The following is a 19,226-nucleotide window of genomic DNA, read 5'->3' on the forward strand; positions in this document are numbered from 1 at the left end:
TCCAAGAAGAAATTAATTTCAAAAAGACGAAGTTTGTTAACTCTTTCAATAGCTTTATCTTTGAAGAAAAATTCAGGACATCGTTTCGAGACATTTGATCAGGTGTTTTGGAGAAAAAAAAGAACACACAAAAAAACGGTACTTTCCCATTAAATGGCCACTTCATAATTTGATAGCGTCTTCGATATTGGTTTGTGATTGTACTGAAGTTTATAAATGCTAATTTTTTATCAGTTTCCTCACAAAGGAACATCAATTTTGTCTCTGTTTCCTTCAAAAGAAACTAATGAAATTTCGGGATTTTCCTAATTATTTCTTCCCTTTATAAATTTTTTTAAGTTGCAGAGGTCTCAAAAAATATACTTAATACGTATATTAGGGGGTTCGCCTCCTAGTCAATACCTTGCTCTTTAAGCTGAAGTTCGAATTTTTTCTCCAATTCTTTAAAAATGAACCCTTAATCAAAATCAGTTGAAAAACTTGTTGTTTTTTTTACTCAATTTCTGATTTTTTTTCTTTAACAATGCTGTAAAATCTGGCGCCCCCTTCATAGCAATGTCCCTTCCTCCATGAAAACTTCCTTCATGGAAAGATCCTCCCATATAAGTTTGGTTAATGCTATTGAAATAAAATAGGATTTATATATATTTTATAAACGAATTTGGGCTATATATTTGCACATTAAGGGGGGGGTAAAGTATTGCATATATTAAATACGCAACCTAACCTAGGTACCTTTTTCTCCCCCTAAACCCCACAAAACAACAGTTTAAATATTGCAAATTCAATGAGGAACCACGCTCTTCGATCAATTTAGATAACAATTACCCGCTTTACGAGCCTCCATCACTGCATTCATTCGACTGTCTATAGCCGAAGTACCATTCAAAGGGGTTCAAAAAACTCATTTTTTAACCCCTATTTCAGGTGACTTATTTTTCAGAACCATTTGATTTTGTATTTGGCGGCTCAGGGGCTTATTACTGCAGGTTTTAAACTGTTCAAACCATGCTGCCTTGCCATTTACAAATTACAGAGCGAAATGAAAATTTTGATCCCTTTTTTCTGTATTTTTATTTTTTATTATAATTGTTCAGGAAAAAGAGTGCTGGCTTTTTTTATGCCAATTTTCAGAATATGTGCTATATTTTCCTCTATACTCTCTTTTGCATTGAAATCTCAATGGGATAGAGATAAAAGTTCTGGGCCAATCTTAAAAAAGAAGTTTTTTAAGGCTCCTAGAGCCTCCATTTTTGGAGCCTCCATTTTTGGGAGCCTCCGTATCTAGAGGCTCCATTTTTGGGAGCCTCATGTTCTCAAATGACTTTATTTGTCCATTAGCGTCTCTTGGCATAGTGACTTACTGCTGGAAGCTTAAACTAATAAAAGACAAAGTTTTTGGCCTACTTTTGAACCTCCTAAAAACATGTCCATCCCAACAAAAATGCTATTCCGTCTTATTCTGGCCCTACCACTCCTGGTCACTTTACTTTTTGGATATGCCATTAATAAAACAAAATTAGTCAGTTTTCAATTGATTTAAAATAAGACACTATCAAAACGACTGTCTCGTCTGAAGCACTAATAACCTTATGTTAGCATGCAACAATCCTGCAGTAGTTTAGTATATGCAGAATTCTTTCTAAGTCCTGCTTATTGGGCCCCAACCAATACTTTACATATCCTAAAAGAGATGTTTTCCCTTAGTTAATGAGTTACTATTGCATGTCAGGCTTGTTGTGTAGTCATGGGATGGAGATTTTACCTCCCTAGATTTTTCCATTCTTAAGGACAAGACTAGGCTATACACTCGTGATACTTTCTACCAAATTCTCAATTTTTTTGGAATTCTATGTTTCTTTGAAAATATTATCAGCCTAGCATAAGTTATTTTTTAACTTACCTTTTTCCTAATTTCTCATGTATTTCTGAGAAATTCTGGGATTTTTTTTGTCTCTTTGCCTTCGATGAAAATTGTGTTAGTCTTTTCTTACGTAGAATTCTGAGGGGAGAGATTGGAAGGTCAAGACCCGTCTGGAGTAAATTGAACCCCTCTTCCGAAAAAGAGTCCTGGATGCACCATTGATCTCCTTATTTAACAGAAGCATCGACCTCTTGTTTGGAAATCCAGTAAAAAGTTTCTGTCGTCCCAACGGTAGCCTATTACTTGTATTGTTGTTGTTTTTTTGCGAACAGACCGTTTTTTGATCTTGCACTATTGCTTCTGGAAATATAAAAACCGTCTTTTTGAAATTCTCCTAAATTTAAAAGAACAATTTTTCAGGAACCTGTACCATTAGCCAATCGTCAGTTCTTATTGACATGTATTTAAGCCAATGTCTGCAGGCTTTGTTTTCATTTGGATGTCTTCAAAAGTACTGTTAGCTTTAACTTGAATGACCCGAGCTCGTCAGTGGTTTTAGTTTATGAAAATGTTCAGATATACCAGCTTTAGTGGGTAATTGTAATAGCTTTGAATATGCTTATTCTTCCCTTAATGGTGTCTTAGATCTTACCACTAAAAATAATGCTACAATTGGGATATCTAATAAAATATTTTTTTAGTTAATTCAGCTGCTGAAAAATACCGAGATGAAACCTAGTCCTTAAGTTGTTAGTGAAATGTAAAATTTAACCCAATAAATAGCATTAAAAGTTATGAAGGCTGAATATTCCTCCCTACCTTGGCCATGCAAAATCAAAGCATCTTTACAACAAAATACAGGTACTGCACAGCTACAGTTTAAATTTTCGAAGTTGCATGGTAAGTGATGCCGTCCTGGCTAAGTGGACGTGCGCTGGGTTGAGAATTCTTTGTCCAAGAGGCACGGGTTCGATCTCTGGCGTGGCCAGTTTATTTGGTTTCGGACGCGGGTCAGTGGTGTGACTGTAAGCTTAGCCAGTCGACCCAGCTCTAAATGGGTACCTGGAGAAATCTGGGGAAGGTAAGCAGGAAGGGTGTGTGAAAGCACAGGATGGCTGGCCCTCAGCCCCCCATTGCACTTCCTGGTTGAAGTGCCCGAACTTCCTGACGGAGATCAGCACCGCCGGTTTGGACCTTAAGGGTCTAGTGCCGTCATACTTACTTATGGTAAGTGATGGCAAATAGTGAGTCTTAAACAAATATAAAAAATATATATTTAGTGACTTGTCAGGCGTCACTAATCAATACAGAGGGACTGAATACCGTATGAATATTTTACTTAAAACCCTATTTTTGTAGGGAATGCGTTTTGAATTGAAAGACACGGCAGTATATATATCTTTATTAAGTAGTTTCTTTTTGAAAATTTATATATATTTTGTTTATTTAATTTTTTTGTCATGGATCTGTTTAAAATTATTTGAAATAGGATTGATTCATGTTTGTTTTGATTTTAACCCTAGTTTTCAAGTTGTAATCTTACTGTGTTTGTGATTCCTTGGATAATTTGTAATTTTTTTAATATTGCTAGTATAATAACTCAGATATTGATATCATTTTGATTCTTTTTTTCAGTAATAGCTGCAAAGCTGCCAACTTAAGCCGTTTTTTACCCAGTAATTTATATCTAGTCCCTTATGTTGCGTGAAACTATGAATGATAGCCAACAGTATTGTTTAAAGTGGAATAACTATACAGACAATGTGTTATCAGCATTTGAGCTGCTTAGGAACCAGGAAGATTTTGTGGATGTTACTCTCTCCTGTGATGGGAAACAAGTTAAAGCTCACAAAGTGGTGCTGTCAGCCTGCTCTTCATACTTTCAAAAAATTTTAAAGGTATTGTTTTTGTACTCGTTTTTTTGTCTCTTCTGGCATATAGTTAACACATCCAAAACACAAGATGGAGAATGCAAAATATTTTACTGGCTGGGAGGGATCTAATAGTTAAAAAAGAAGGCACACTTTTGGGATAATCTCAAGGATCTTGTGTATTGTAAACTGTTACGCAGTATTGTAGAGTAGCGAAGTGGGGGGGGGGTTAGTAGTATAGTAGTATAATATCAAAGACACGTGACAGTTCTTTTTTTGATAAGATTTCTGTTTATCAATTGAAATTTTCGTGATATTTTAGTTGTTTGGGTAAGCAATAGCCAATTTTTTATTTTTATTTATTTATTTTATTCAGAATCAGCTGTTTTCTTGCCTACTAAATCTTAAAAAAAAAGAAAAAAACTGTCACATCTCCAAAAGCAAACTTCTTGGGAATTATGTAATGACGGAATTATGCCGAAAATGGAATCTGTTTCTTTGAGAACTCCAAGTATAGGATTATGTCGATCTTTCTCTTCTTGATTTTCAAAAAAAATTTCTGCAATAGAATAAGCTTGTCATTAGTACATCTCCATAAATGGTGTACTTTGATGCGACTGTACTTCGACCAAAAATGGTGAAAATTGATGCAACTAAGGTTTAGTGTCCTAGTTGGTACATGCTTGGTTTCAAGGCACAATAGTACCTCTGGAGAGCATGGCCACCTGCAGAAAGTTTTCCAGGGGGCAGACCACAGAATAGCACTAGTGGATGGTGGCAGGGGAATATATTTTAGGATACTTTTTTTTAGGAATAAGATTCTTGTTAATTATATTTAGAACAGCAATCCTCAAAAGAAAATAAGAACTAATTTTACAGGAAAAATTAAATAAATCTCGGCAAAATTTTAAATGGCGTTGATTCCTGGCAGAGTGACCAATCCATTTGATGTGTTATATATTTAATTATTATGTATTTATCATCTATTATATCCAAAACCGAGAGTTAAAGAAAATGAGACCCAGACCAGAATTACGGAAATTGTTATTGTTTCCCATAAATAAAACAGGTGCAGACTTGTGTTTATGCACCTTCATAAGCTTTAGAATAGCATACAGAAGGAGTAGAGATATAAACTTAAATAGAGCTTCCAGGGGGAAATTTGAAGCTCCAAGTTCATTCCCAGAAGCTTAATTTACCTGTCCTAGATCAACAGCTTTAGAAGGTCTCAAAAACATCTAGAGGGGTTTTTACCAAGATTTTAATATTTTTAAGAATCCCTACTCAAAACAAACTTCCCTGCATAGAAACCGTGCTTTGATTTTGCAATGGCCGTGTAAAGTATACCTTTTTTATAACAAGGTAATTCTCCCCCTCTAACTGAAATCCCTAATATCTTCACAAAAAAAAAAAAAAAACAGAATGGTTAGAGAAAATTCAATTGAAACTTGCTTTCCTGCTGTCAAGTTGACCCTGTTTCTTTCAATACCCAAATTCATGTGAACAAAATGACCAGGTTCAAATAAGGACAAGGAGGCTCTTTGCCCTCCAAGCACTGTTCAACATGCCCTGAAAGTTTTAAATTCAAATTTAATAACCTCAGCCGTTCCTGAGATGTTGCTGATGCGTTCTTTCAAAAAACAGCATGCACACAGTGTGTTTTGGTTTTGTTCAACATCCCCCTCAATATTCCCTGAAAGTATTTACAAGTTGATATAGTAGCAGTTGCACGCAGTCACAGTTGCCGCAAGCTGTCCCAGTCGAAAGTAGTTGGAGTCGCAACCAGTCGCATTTGCAGCCACAAGGGTAGTAGTAGTAGCTCTGAAAGTTTTGAGCTATTACTCTAACCCGTTCTTAAGATATTGCAGATACACCTTTTTGATAATTTGGACACAAATGGTGGATTTTAATTTAGCTCAACATTCCATAAAATTTCACCTCAATACCCTTTGATAACTTGCATAATTTACATTCCTTGCCCTGGGGTTGTGGTATCCCCAGATGCATATCCATTAAACAGTGTGTCTATTTTGAATAAAATGCCTTTTTCATATTTCTTATCAGTGTTAAGGGGAGCATCTAAAAGGGCAAGAGAGGGGAGGGCTAGTTTCCATCCGTTCTTTTTTTAACATTCCTTTTGACACCCAGAATCCTGCATGCAAAAAAAACAAATTGTATATTTCACAATCTTTGCCTTTGGGGCCGTGGGGCATTTTATCCCTGGAGGCATAGTTACTAGACCTTTTGACTATTTTGAATAAAATTGCTTTTTCAAAATTATGATCAGTGCATTGCAGTAAGTATGTAAAAAGGGAAAAGGGCTGGTTGCCCCCGATCACTGTTCAACAACCCTCTCCACATGCCCTGAAGGTTTTGACGTAGTACCCTCAGCCATTCTGAAGATATTGCAGATCCGCCTTTTTGATAAACTGGATGCACATAATACGTTTTGATTAGTTTAGCATATCCCTCAACATTATCCAAAGTTTCACCTTAACGTCTTTAGTCTTTCTGGATAACCCATAACCAAAGCTTTTTTCTTTTTTCTAATGATATATCCTGCATGTAAACAATGGTCAAATTGCATAATTTATTATCCTTGTTCAGCGGGTTTTGGGAGCATTGCATCCCCGGACAAGGGCAAATCTCCAGCATTTTATTGGGGGGGGGCAATAGGGGTCCATATCTGAATAGTCAACCCCCAAACGATGCCCCGTCCCTGGAGGTATATCTATTAGGCCTTTTGACTAGCTAGAGGAAAATGACAATTTCAAAATTTTAATCTATGTTTATAAGAGGCGGTCCATAAAAACGGCAAGGAAGGCGGGACTGGTTGCGCACCAATCCCTCTTCAACATGCCTTGAAAGTTTGAACTTAGTATTCTCAGCTGTTCCATATATATTACCGGTATTCTCTTTTTAGAACCAGCAAGCACATAGTGGGTTTTGATTGTGTCCGGCATCCCTCTCAAGATTTCCTTAAAGTTTCTCCTTAATACCCTGAGCATTTTTGGTGGCCTGAGATTGAACATGCCCTCTTTTCCCAATAAAAAAAACCTTATGTGTTAATAATGGGCAACTTGCACAAGTTACAGCCCTTGTCCCAGGCTCTTGTGGGTTTTGTCAACATCAACGGCATAGTTACTTGACCTTTGACTATTTTGAACAAAATTGCTATCTCAATTTTGATTGGAAGCATGTGGGGAAAATAAAATAAAGCCAAATCTATTTGATCCCACGTTTTAATTTGACATAATTTATCGGTACTTATGTATTAAACGTACTCTTTTATATTAAAACCCGCCAGAGACGGGTTAATTCAAGAGCACCGCTATAGAGTAATGCAATGCTAAGCGTGGTTTTCATTGCGTTTACTATATTTGAATTGTTGTTTTTATGGGTTTAGGGGGGAGGGGGTTACCTAGGTTAGGTTAGGTTACGTATCTAATATATGCTATGCTTGGCAGAAGTGTGACAGGTGATGTACACAACATTTGGGTTAGGTATGCAAATATGTAGCTTTTGGTAATGTGGTTGCCAAATGTCTTTCAAAATCGACTTTTTAACTAGATTCTTGACTGTGTTTGTTCTTGTAAAGTTGCTCATTTATTTTTTTCTGAGAATAAAAGTCGGATCTGAGGATTCTCTAGAAGATAAATGTAAGCAAAAATAAATATGAGGCAATTATAACAGGACAACACAACATGTTTTATTTTTGCAACTTCTGATTCTTGGTCAAGGATATCACCTAGCGCCTCTGGCTCTTCATTTTTAGGTTACAAAGAAGTTCAATAAAATTTTAGTTATAATAGAACTAGCAAGGCTGCCATAAGTAGCTCTATATGTGTTTTTTTTAAATGAAGTTTTTAATATTAGTTACTATTAACCTATTTATCTCTTTTCAATATGCTTTTCATATTTTATAGTATGATATCTTTATTTTCGTTAAAGTACTGTTTTCTTGAAGTAAATGCTTCGGTTTCTTGGCTTTGCTACTTTTCTCGTTTTTTTGTCTTTTGGATAGCTCCCTGGACACAATTTTGTTTACAAGTGTTTTTTTTTTTTTTTTTTTTTTTTTCAAACAGTTCGTGGTAACGAACTGTAAGTAGAAGCGACCCGGCTCAGTAGTAACCGAAACTCAAAAAATGGAATTTTGATACCAATAGATATATCGAAAGAATTGAATTTCTATGCTAATTTTAGTTATACAAGTTTCATTAAGTTTAGTCTTACCCATCAAAGGCTACGAGCCTGAGAAAAATCCTTATTTACAAAATTTCTTTATCGAAAGAAAGGGAATTGCCCCTAAAAATAGTAGAATCTCAATGAGAGTCACACCATCAGATTCAGCCTGTCAGATAACCCTATCGTAGAGGTTTCAAGCTTCAATCTGCAAAAATGTGGAATTTTGTATTTTTGCCAGAAGAAAGATCACGGATTCGTGTTTATTTGTTTGTTTGTTTTTGTTTTGTTTTTTTGTTGTTTTTTCCTGGGGTGATCGTATCGTCTCAGTGGTCCTAGAATATAGTGAGAGGGCTCATTCGAACGGAAATTAAAAGTTCTGTTACCTTTTTTAAGTGACCAAAAAGATTGGTGGGCAACTTGACCCCCCTCCCTACCCCTTTTCCCCCAGCCCAACATTGGGTTGGCCAGATTTCCTGGGACAATTTAAGAAACGATTAGAAATTAAATAAAAAAAAAAAATTTGCAACTGAAAGTAAGGATTAACATTAAACAAGGGTGGAACAAAAAGAAGCGTTTTTCGAAAGTACTAAATAACTTTAGCGTAATGAGTGAGGTGTTGGGGATAAAGATGTGATTTGACTGCATGCATCCTTTTATAACAGGCAGCTTTTTTTTTTTTTTTTTTTTTTTTTAATGTTCAGTGGAAAACACTTTATCAGTGGCAATTTAAAACGCGTTTTATTTATTTATATTTTGTTACTTTGTGCCGTTGTTCGTTTTTGTTCTGAGAACAATGTATCAATATCAATTCCTCAATGATCAATAGCCTACCTCAATACTATCAATACCAATGTATCTAGACCCCTGCGCCGCGCCGATGAGGGAAGACCGGTGGCGGCGGGCCAAAACAGCGCGCTGCCGCCGCACCGCCGGCGCGATCAATGTTGACCGCAAATATTAATGTTTTCATCAGTCTTTCTCAAAGCACAGCTTAAATTTACAACAGATTTGAGCCTATTCATGAGTTCAAAAATTCACAAGTCGCTGGCTGGAAACTGGTCTTCTTCGTTATTAAATAAAAAAACAAGTTTTTTAAACTGAAAGTAAGGAGCGACATTAAAACTTAAAACGAACAGAAATTATTCCGTATATGAAAGGGGCTGTCCCCTCCTCAACGCCTCGCTCTTTACGCTAAAGTTTTTTATTGTTTTAAAAAATAAAGTTGTGAGACAGAGTCAAACTTTACCGTAAAGAGCGAGGCGTTGAGGAGGGGACAGCCCCTTTCATATACGGAATAATTTCTGTTCGTTTTAAGTTTTAATGTCGCTCCTTACTTTCAGTTTAAAAAACTTGTTTTTTTTTATTTAATTTCTGATCGTTTTTTAGTTAATGCAGCTTTTATTTGCATAAAAATTTTACTTTTCTTTTGCTAAATGGATGTACTTACAAATTAACTTACGTAACTAACTTCTATATTCGTATATTTTTCTTCTGGCAAAAAATACAAAGTTGCAGATTTTTGCAGATATGAGCTTGAAACCCATGAAATAGGGTTTTCTGATATACTGAATTCTGACGGCGTGATTTTCATTAAAATTTTTTTACTTTGAGGGGATTGTTGCCCCCTCTTTAAAAATTTGAGCAGATTTTTTCAGGCTTGTAGCCTCCGATGAGTAATACTAAACTTATTAAGATTTATTTATTAAGGATCAGAATTGTAAAAACATGCTTTTGATGCATTTATTGACATCAAAATTCCGTTTTTAAAAGTTTCGATTACTATTGAGCCGTATCGCTTGTTTTTTTATTGTTTTTTTATTACGTATATGTTATTACGTATATGAAGGGGTTCTCCCCTTAGTCAATACCATGCTCTTTACGTTAAAAGTAAAAAAAAAATTTGATTCACAAACCCCTGAATCACAAAGGCCATGTAATTAGAATAGATAGCTCTTTTGAAAGCAATGAAAAAACTGTAGCTAAAAGAGCGTGGTATTGACTTGGGGTAGAGCCCCCTCACATACGTTATAATTTCTGTTCGTTTTAAGTTCTAATATTCCTTCTTACATTTCAGTTGAAAAAACTTGTTTTTTTTATTTAATTTCTGATCGTCTAATGATCGATTTAATTTCTAATGCTTGGAAATCCGGCACCCCCTTCATAGCCCTGTCTCTTACCCCACCGAACCATCCTCCACGGCCCGCGTCTCCAGAGTAACCCCCTCCTCCAGCCCCCCCCCCCAGAAAAAATCCTTCCTGAAAATGGTTGTATGCTTCCCAATAACCAATAAATAATGCTGGCAAGTCCGGTGCCCCCTTCATGGCAATTTCCTTCCCCCATGAAAACTTCCATCATGAACAGATCCTCCAACATAACCACCGACCCACCCTTCCCTCCCACTACCAGAAAAAAACCTCCTGAAAACTTCTGTATACTTCCCAATAACCAATACTATATGTTAACATTGGGTAAAGTTCATAACTTTTAGCCCTCCCTCTGGGAACTTCGGGGATTAAGTCACCCTAAAAGACATATTTATCATATTTTCGACCATGTTGAACAAAATGGCTATCTCAAAATTTTGATCGGGTGACTTTGGGAAAAAAATAAGCGTGGGAGGGGGCCTAGTTGCCCTCCATTTTTTTTTGTCATTTAAAAATGGAACTAGAACTTTTAATTTCCATTCCAATGAGCCCTCCCACGATATTCTAGGACCACTGGGTCGATACGATCACCCCTGGAGAAAAAACAACAACAAATAAACACGCACCCGTTATCTTTCTTGTGTCAAAAAAATGTGAAAGTCCACATTTTTGTGGATAGGAGCCTGAAACCTATACAGTAGGGTTCTCTGATACGCTGAATATGATGGTTTGATTTTCATTAAGGTTCTATTACTTTTAGGGGGTGTTTCCTGCTTTTTTCGAAAATCAGTCAAATTTTCTCAGGCGCTCAACTTTTGATGGGTAGGACTAAACTTGATGAAACTGATATATTTGAAATCAGCATTGAAATCTGATTCTTTTGATATATCTATTGGTATCAAAAACCCGTTTTCTAGAGTTTCAGTTACCATTGAGCCGGGTCGCTCCTTACTTACAGTTCGTTACCACGAACTGTTTGATTCATCAAGAGAAGTAGAAATCTGGTAGAAACGAAATGGCCGTGGCGTTTCAGAAACCTTGCATAATACGAGTAGTTGAAGTATCTATTAGCTGTGTATTCTTAACATAAATAATTATCAAAGTTAGTAGTTTTTTTTCATCGAGAATTACTACATACAAAACTACAAATACCGCATCACAAAAGTCGTCAGTCATCTAGGTAAAAACTTTGAATGTAACTTGTGAGCTTAGAAGCTTAATTTTTCACAGTGCCCTTGACCTATAAATGTTTTACCGGCTTTAAAAAGCTAAAATGGATTACTATGATATCGATTGTCTTTTTGGCTTTTTTGAGTTCCTTAGAAATCCTCTTGTATTAAAAACCGGTTTTTAATAACAATTTAAAAAAATGCATTTTAAAGTTTTTTTTTGGCTTCTTTATAGAATATATGTCATGTAGGCTAAAGCTGAACTGCTGCTTTTTTATTGTTTCGGCTGCTCTTTTGGATATTATTCATTTTTTTCTTTTGGGGATTCATTCCAAATTATAAACTGATAAATACGTAATATCATTCAAATTATAAACTGCATCTAAAAGGAGTAAATTTATCAAATTGAAAAGTACACGATGAACACCACATGAGAACACTTCAATTACAATGAAACAAAAAACACTTAATGGTTTATTCTTTAGGAAGAAAAATGAAGTGCCAGCTATTTTCTTAGGTAAAAAATGAAAACCTCATCCGTTTTGAATGTAATTAAATGAAATAATATGAAGACTGAAGTAGCTCCAGCAAGATGATGAGATTTTCTTCCTAGTTCGTCACTTTTAATCCAAGCAAAATGTTAGGACACTTAGTATCAGTTATTGAGGTTAAGCTTTGATTTCCAAATGCTCACAAAAATTACTAAATTTAAGAAAGTCGCAACAATAAGTCACCGGTGGTCAAAATACTCAAAGATTCCTCTTTGATCCCCACCCAGGCTCAAAGCTTCTGCTATGGTCATATCCATTGAAATCTCCAAAGAATTTCTTTTTAAAATAGCTTTCAAGCGTAGTTGGGGTATCTAGCCTTTTTTGCTTTACTTCAAAGCTTTGAAAAAAGTGCTTTAATATTCCAAAGGCTACATTTGTTATATTTGTGCATATTTTCGGTAATCATTTGTGGGATGATCAAATTTTTTAAACCACTGTAGATTCTTAAGAATGTTGCAACATTTAGTACCCTGAGGTCATAAGACTGTCAAAGACTCCTCCTTGAACCTCCCAAATTGAAAGCTTTTATTATGACCTGGCTTTTTAATGTAACTTGGCACTGGACCAAGGGCGCAATTGTCACTCGAGCGCAACGTTAGGTGGGGATGTCGATATCGCTTTTGTCAAACCAATTTGGTTTAGTGTGAATCTGCTTGGTACTTCTGAATGAATGTTTTCAAAGTAAACCCATTTCATCAATAAGAAAAAAAACTAGTTGGACGCATAAGTTCCTTTCGCTTTGGACGATAAAACTATACAAGTGCTAATATTTCAATGGTTTCCCAGGGAATTTGATATCACTTTCTTCTGTCTCCACTTTAAATGAAAAAATAATTATCTTTTTGGCATCCCTGCTTTCAATAAAAAAATGAGGTATTATCATTTAAAAAGTGATAGCCCCTTACCCCCCCCCCCTATTGGCAATAATTTACAATTTATTTATGAGTCATATTTTTGGGGTAACTTCCGTTTCAATCTTTAGTTCCCCAACCTTGTACATAGCTTAGTCTATATGTAAATTTTATCTCAAAAGGTTTTTTTTTTTTTGGGGGGGGGGGGGTAAAAATGTTTCAGAAAGTAGATTTTATTTTCTATCAGGTGTTCAACAATTGAGTATTGCACATTAAGTAGCTAAATCATATCTAAAAACAGCAAAAGAAAAAAAAATCTGCAAACTTACAATTCAGCTGTAGAAACAATCTGTCGGCTGTCAATTTCAAAATCCAGCTGAAGGCTGAAGCTTTAGGCTATAGTAGTGAATGCGTTCTATAATTCTATTCAACTTGAAAATAAAATTTTTGACTACGAATGATGTAAGAAATAGCGATTGGGAAACCGCATTCGAAATGATTTAAACTCGTTTCATAAAGACGATACTTTTTTTGTCAACATATGTAGAACTGTGTATATTGCAATATTTGCAATTGCATATTGCATCTGTCTGGTTTTATGCAAAGTAACAAAAGAGCCGAAAATTAACGAACAAGAGAGTAGTGAAGAATTATGGTATGCAAAGTAATATTTGGCAGGGAAAGTCACTGGTGATAAATCGCTAGGGGTGGCACCGTGATTGCGTGATTTTCGGGGAACCAAATTTTTTTTCGGGATTTGGCGCATATATTTTTGGGGAAATACCCGAAAATTTGGGGATAGGGCAAGCCCTGCTTGATTTCCAATCAGGAAAATCGAAATAATAAACCACACGAGGAGGAAAAGCTCCGACTTTGCGGTTGACGCAATAAAGAATTGTTGCAAAATTAATTTAAAGTCGACCGAACGCCGCCACCTCTGCCGGTGGCGGCGCGCCGGCGTCTTTGCGACACTGGCGGCGGTCGACCGGGCGTGTCGGCGGCGTTTGGTCGATCCGCCAGCGCGGCGCCGGGGTCTAAATGTATCAATACATAACCTGTCAAGACAAATCGAGATATAGGTTACCATTCCTGAATCAGCTAGACAATGGCAATTTGTTTACTCGACAGTTTTTTTCAAAACATGTTTTTTAGTTTCTGGCTACTATGGTCCGTGTTTCGTTCTTTGCTAGGTTGCATCTACCGCTGCAACCATTATTATAGAAAATATATATTACAACTGAGGTCATCAAATAGTCTTACTGTAATGGTTTGTACCTGTTTTAGTAGATTAGAGCATATATGCTGTTAGAAGCAAATGCCATGTAAATTTTGAAGTCTCGTCTTTTTTTCTTAAGCTGTGTCTTCGCGTCCCTAATCCGGACAATTCTAGATAATTTCTGGGAGTTTTTTTTTTTTCAATTGAGCAAAATTGAGCAAAAAAAAACTATCATTCCTTTCTGTATCTTAGCAGAAAATAGACATGAAAAAATGAAGAAAGATTTTATTTTAGGAAAATCCATGTCAGCATCCAATTATAATATTAAAAGACGTTCCAATTATCGATCTCAAGTCTTTAGTACATTTCATGTATCATGGCCAAGTGATGGTAGAACAAGAGCGAATTCCAAGATTATTAAATACGGCACAAGTATTGCAGGTCAGAGGCTTATGTGATGTCAGAAGTGTTCATAACTTGGTAAGAAAATATTTTTCTTTACTACAATGCTCTTCTTTTATATGTACTTCTCATTATCAATCGATATATCGTTCTAGCTTAGTAATCGACGATCCAAGAGTGATGCAAAGTCAGTCCGTACAATGCAATTGTTAGGCTTCCTGTCCTTTGCTGGAAGTTCCAGGACGAGATGAAGAGCTAGTTTTCAATTGTTGTTCATCCTGACTATTTTTTTTTTTTTTAATTTGGCTTTTCTAACCCTTGCTTTTTCTGGACATGGGTTGCTTGGTTCATTCTTATTTTTGAAGGTGTAGTGTGTATTAGACACAGTTTATATAATTATCCAGTAAGTTTATCGCAGATCATTTCTGGTCTTCATTCTTGGTACGAACAAAAAGCTCCTCCCACTTCTTTCTGCAATAACGGGTTAATCTGTTTCCGATTGTTTCCAACTAAGCGCATTATTCGTAATAGCGGGTTTCCACTTGTTTCTGATTAGATCACAGTCTTTCTTGTCTACCCGTGAAAAGATCTGATTCCGCTTATGTTTCTATCTGCAAAAACGTTCTCTGGAGCGCTCGCACCTTGGTCCGGATTTTTTATAATGGGTGAGATAGGGAAAGATCATACTAGATAATTATATAAACTGTGGTATTAGATCAATGGCGGCTGGAGGAGTCTCTGGCATGGATTGAAGAGTTTGTCATTTATTTCTTGTTTCATTGGATTTGGTCGTTGTTTTATTAATAAATAATCAAGTTTTTTTTTGCTACTGCAAAGTGAAACCAAAGAGACAAATAGAGATTACTGTCTTGTTTTTGCGTACGAGGAGGTGCCCACTTTCAGCCACCTGGTGTACACCTCAGAACGGAATGTGTGCTGCACAGCTCCGCCATGCTTGGAACAATTTCTACCACGCTTGGCACACTTCCACTATGCTTGTTACGCTTCACCCGGTGTACGTGATTTTCGAACGTAGGCACCGCCTCGTTTACATGGCTCGTTTACTTTACTTCCATTGTTTAGTTGCTAGTGACGCAAGCCAATCACGCTATTCCTTATTTCTGGAGAGAAAAATGGCCCTGCCATATAAAAAAAACAGTTAAATAATGCGAAGTGAAAAACCTAAATGCATCCACTGTACAAGGAAATGCAATTTCTGAAGGAACAAATAATTACTTTCAAAACCCGATCGGTTTTTTCTGTGAGAAATATTAAAACAGTAAAGAAGAACAAATAGTTTTTTAGTCACAATGTTATTTACAAGTTCTCTGATAACCATGAAAAACTATGTCTGGCTTTGATATATTTTCAACATTTTGATTGGGGGGGGGCAAGATTGGTTCATATCTATTTGTATACATCTAAGTTACCCTATCAAGATTCAAACAAAACTAGTGCTATCGTAATCTTTGCAGTATTGACATAATTTTAATAAAAAGTTAATTTAAAATGTATCCCTAAACCTAGTCCAATTTTGTTTTAATGGCAACACATAAACGAATTTCTCGCCAATTATCATTTTTAGGTTTATTTGGTAAGTTGTAAGATTTTTCACGTTTTTTTTTGGGGGGGGGGGGTGACTAACATTGACCACCATCGTTTGTTTTAATTAAGAACAGTATATTTTTATTGTCCTTTTTGTTGCATCCAGTTCTATTGTCGGAAGCTGAATTGGGTTCATCTTGAATATTTGCTTATCTTCATCATACAAAAAATATAAAAAATAACATTTTAATTTATTGATTTACACACAATGAATTACTTATAGCCAATATTTTATTTAGTTCTCACTTGAAACTAATGAATAAAGCCCACCAAAAGTTGGGCTCGGTTCTTGGTGGGAAAGGGGTCCGCTGTGACATTCAAAAGGGATGTTATCAGGGACTAGACCATCTGATTCAGTTACACAATACCAAGAAAAACTTTTTTTTTCTTAATTGAGTTGGAGTCTTTTAGGTTATTCACGTAGCAGACAGTTCGATCTTGGTTCTACGTCAATTAGCCTGATTGTTATCTGTGTTTTTTAAGCGTTATTTTTTCTTAGAACGGTACTGCATCAGAAACAGTCATGAACGTCCTGCAAGCTGCCACTGGTGCGAATCCATTGCAGCCAGTCATTCCACCAAAGCAGATCCTAACCACTGCAAAAAAGAACAATAAAGTGCCAGCCCCTAGGCCTGTGCCTATGCTCCAGTCTATTGTTTCTTCGGATCAGCCCAAACAAATAGTTCCTGGTGCTACAATTTTGGGATCACAAATTGTCTCATCCGTTCCACTCTTAGCCCTTGCTCAAGCTGCCGCGTCTGCAACACCCCTTACAGATACAGGAATTGGTAAGAACTATAGGCCACTGACTCCCAATTAACATGCTAAATCACAATATTTTTGCTGAATTTGAATTGCTAATAGTGAATAACTGTGGACGAAGTAAAATGGGAAAATGCCTGATTCTAATCTTCATCTACAGTCTCCCCCCCCCCTCCTCCTCAAAGGGTTTGCTGTATCTAGCTGTACTCTGTATTCAAGAATTTGTGTGAAAATTTAGTGTTCAAAAATAGTTAGTGAACTAAAAAAATGATTTTAATTTAAGAAAAGTGATCGCTTAAAATGAACCAGTAACAATATAATATTTATTGAGGGTAAATCATATCAACAAACAGTGGTGTCAATTCGCAAGAATTGAAGGATGAGGGAATGTATTTCCCAAAATAGAGGGTAAACAATAAGTAGAACAACAGGAAAATTTTTTATACAAGACAGTGGAACGCAACTTTAAATGAATATTTCGACCCTATATCCAAGGGCCGTCCTCAGCAAAACAAATGAAGAGAATAAAAAACAATATAAAAGAAACTTACATTAAAATTCAATCATTAAAACTGAAGAGTTTTTTTTTTTAATCTTTTAAAAAACAGCCTTAATATCATTACTTCAAGGAAGTTCTTCCTTGAAGTAATGATATTAGGGTTGTTTTTTAAAAGTTTAAAAAAAAACTTTTCAGTTTAAATGATTGAATTTTAATGTAAGTTTCTTTTATATTGTTTTTTATTCTCTTCATTTGTTTTTCTGAGGACGACCCTTGGATATAGGGTCGAAACATTCATTTAAAGTTGCGTTCAACTGTCTTGTATAAAAAATTTTCCTGTTGTTTTACTTATTGTTTATGATGGAAAGGCAGTGTGGTCTTCGTCGCTATTGATATAAAATTGAGGGTGGGGCCAAAAAGGGTATTTATGGAAATCTGGGGGGGGCTTATGTCCCCTCCCCCAATCGACCCTACTGGTAGCAAGCATAAAAACAGTAGCAACTAATAAGTAAAGATATGATCAGCAAAATTAAATAGCCTATACGTGCAATTTAACCAATAACATCCTACAGTTGTCAATGGGCTTCACACTTCGGTACTTGTCTGTTAAACGGAACGGACACAATAAGTGAAGTAGGTTTATCCTAATGAATATACCAAAACATGACGATAATATAATGCTATAGAAACAAAATTATGGAACTACGACAAAGTATTGTGGAAAGTAGGCCGCACAGAACGTATTAAATACCTAACCTAACCACATTTATATCTTAAGCATTTAATAAAATATACATATATCGTAGTTTTCTCACTCAAAATAAGCAAATCATAACCAATCCAGGAAGGGAAACCGGTTTCTGTCAGATTTTACACAGTGTAATTCTTGAGTGTGTTCTGTTTAACAGACAATACCCATACTTCAATAAATTTATTCCCAATCTGGCTTGTCAGTCACTCGGCAATATTTTACACATTCAAAGATGTTATCTCTTAAATATTCATTTACTCCCCTTCTAGGATGTCTAGGTTCACACCACTGTATATATATAATATAATTCATATACAGATATAATTTATCTATTGTACAGTGGTACACACGTAAATCAGTTACTGTGATCAGAAATCTTCGCGAATTACACCGATGATCAATCTTAGTTGTAGTTGTGTTTATACAAGATAGCCTCTTCCATTTCTGTTGCTATTAAAAAAAAAATTCTTGAAAAAATACCATAAGAAATGGACTAGCTGCCCGAAAATAATCGATTCTTTTCAGTTCAAGAATTTGCTTGACAGCCGCACTGAAAATTTTTTTAGTTGGCAACTAAATTACCTTGATGACCTACCAGTGTTAAATTTTTTTGCATAATAAAACCACACGAGGAGGATCTTTTAGCCCCTCAAGGGAAACAATAACTATAAACTTGTTTACAAATAAAAACGAAATGAAAATATTGAAAAATGGGTGTAATATTTTAAGTAAGACAGTGGAACATAATAAACTAAAATATTTATAACATAAAGAAAAGGAAAATAAAACGATGAAAAACACATATTAGTAATGTCCAAATATAATCATTTTACATTAACTTATTAAGATATGAATTTTTTCGTTTCTTTTCTTTTTTTCTTTTTATATTTTGCTTAGTTTATATTTTTAATCACCATTGATAAAAACTTACGTACCTGAAGCCAAAATACTCGGACTTTTATAGTTGTTATTATTGTTAGTGACAATATTTTTTTGGTTGTTTTCTATTTTCTTGTATATCCGTTTTTCTATATTTTCATTTTGTTTTATTGTAATTGGAACGACAGTGTGGTCTAAGAAATTATTCATACAAGTATGAATGCATTATGAATCTTGTAAGATGTCTGTTTTATACGTTGGTAGCTAGCTATTTTCGAAAATTAAATTAACGTTTTGATTACTTCATTAGACCAACACTTAGGGTCTATGAGGTAATGTACCAACTTTTTAACTTCTGGCCTGGAACCTGTAACTATTGTAGTCATGGTTTTGTAATTAGTGCATTTTGATTTTTGAAGATTTAGCTCGTTGATAGCTTTCAAAATTAATTATGGCAGTTATTTTAGAGATGTCTTA

At 35.4% G+C, this 19,226-nt stretch overlaps 1 protein-coding gene across 1 annotated transcript in view; it reads left to right on the forward strand.

Moving 5' to 3' along the window:
• Nucleotides 1-19,226, forward strand: part of LOC148956015 (uncharacterized) — a 54,527-nt gene that overhangs the window by 4,525 nt on the left and 30,776 nt on the right. Inside the window, exons 2-4 of the mRNA XM_089089268.1 lie at nt 3,500-3,762; nt 14,146-14,331; nt 16,358-16,646. Of these exons, the coding sequence (XP_088945394.1) occupies nt 3,562-3,762; nt 14,146-14,331; nt 16,358-16,646 (676 nt within the window). The 5' untranslated portion in view covers nt 3,500-3,561. The remainder of the gene's footprint in view (nt 1-3,499; nt 3,763-14,145; nt 14,332-16,357; nt 16,647-19,226) is intronic.

This window comes from Artemia sp. Qi Xiang Cuo, chromosome 1 (assembly GCF_049724085.1).
Source record: "Artemia sp. Qi Xiang Cuo chromosome 1, ASM4972408v1, whole genome shotgun sequence".
NCBI classification, from domain to species: domain Eukaryota; kingdom Metazoa; phylum Arthropoda; class Branchiopoda; order Anostraca; family Artemiidae; genus Artemia; species Artemia sp. Qi Xiang Cuo.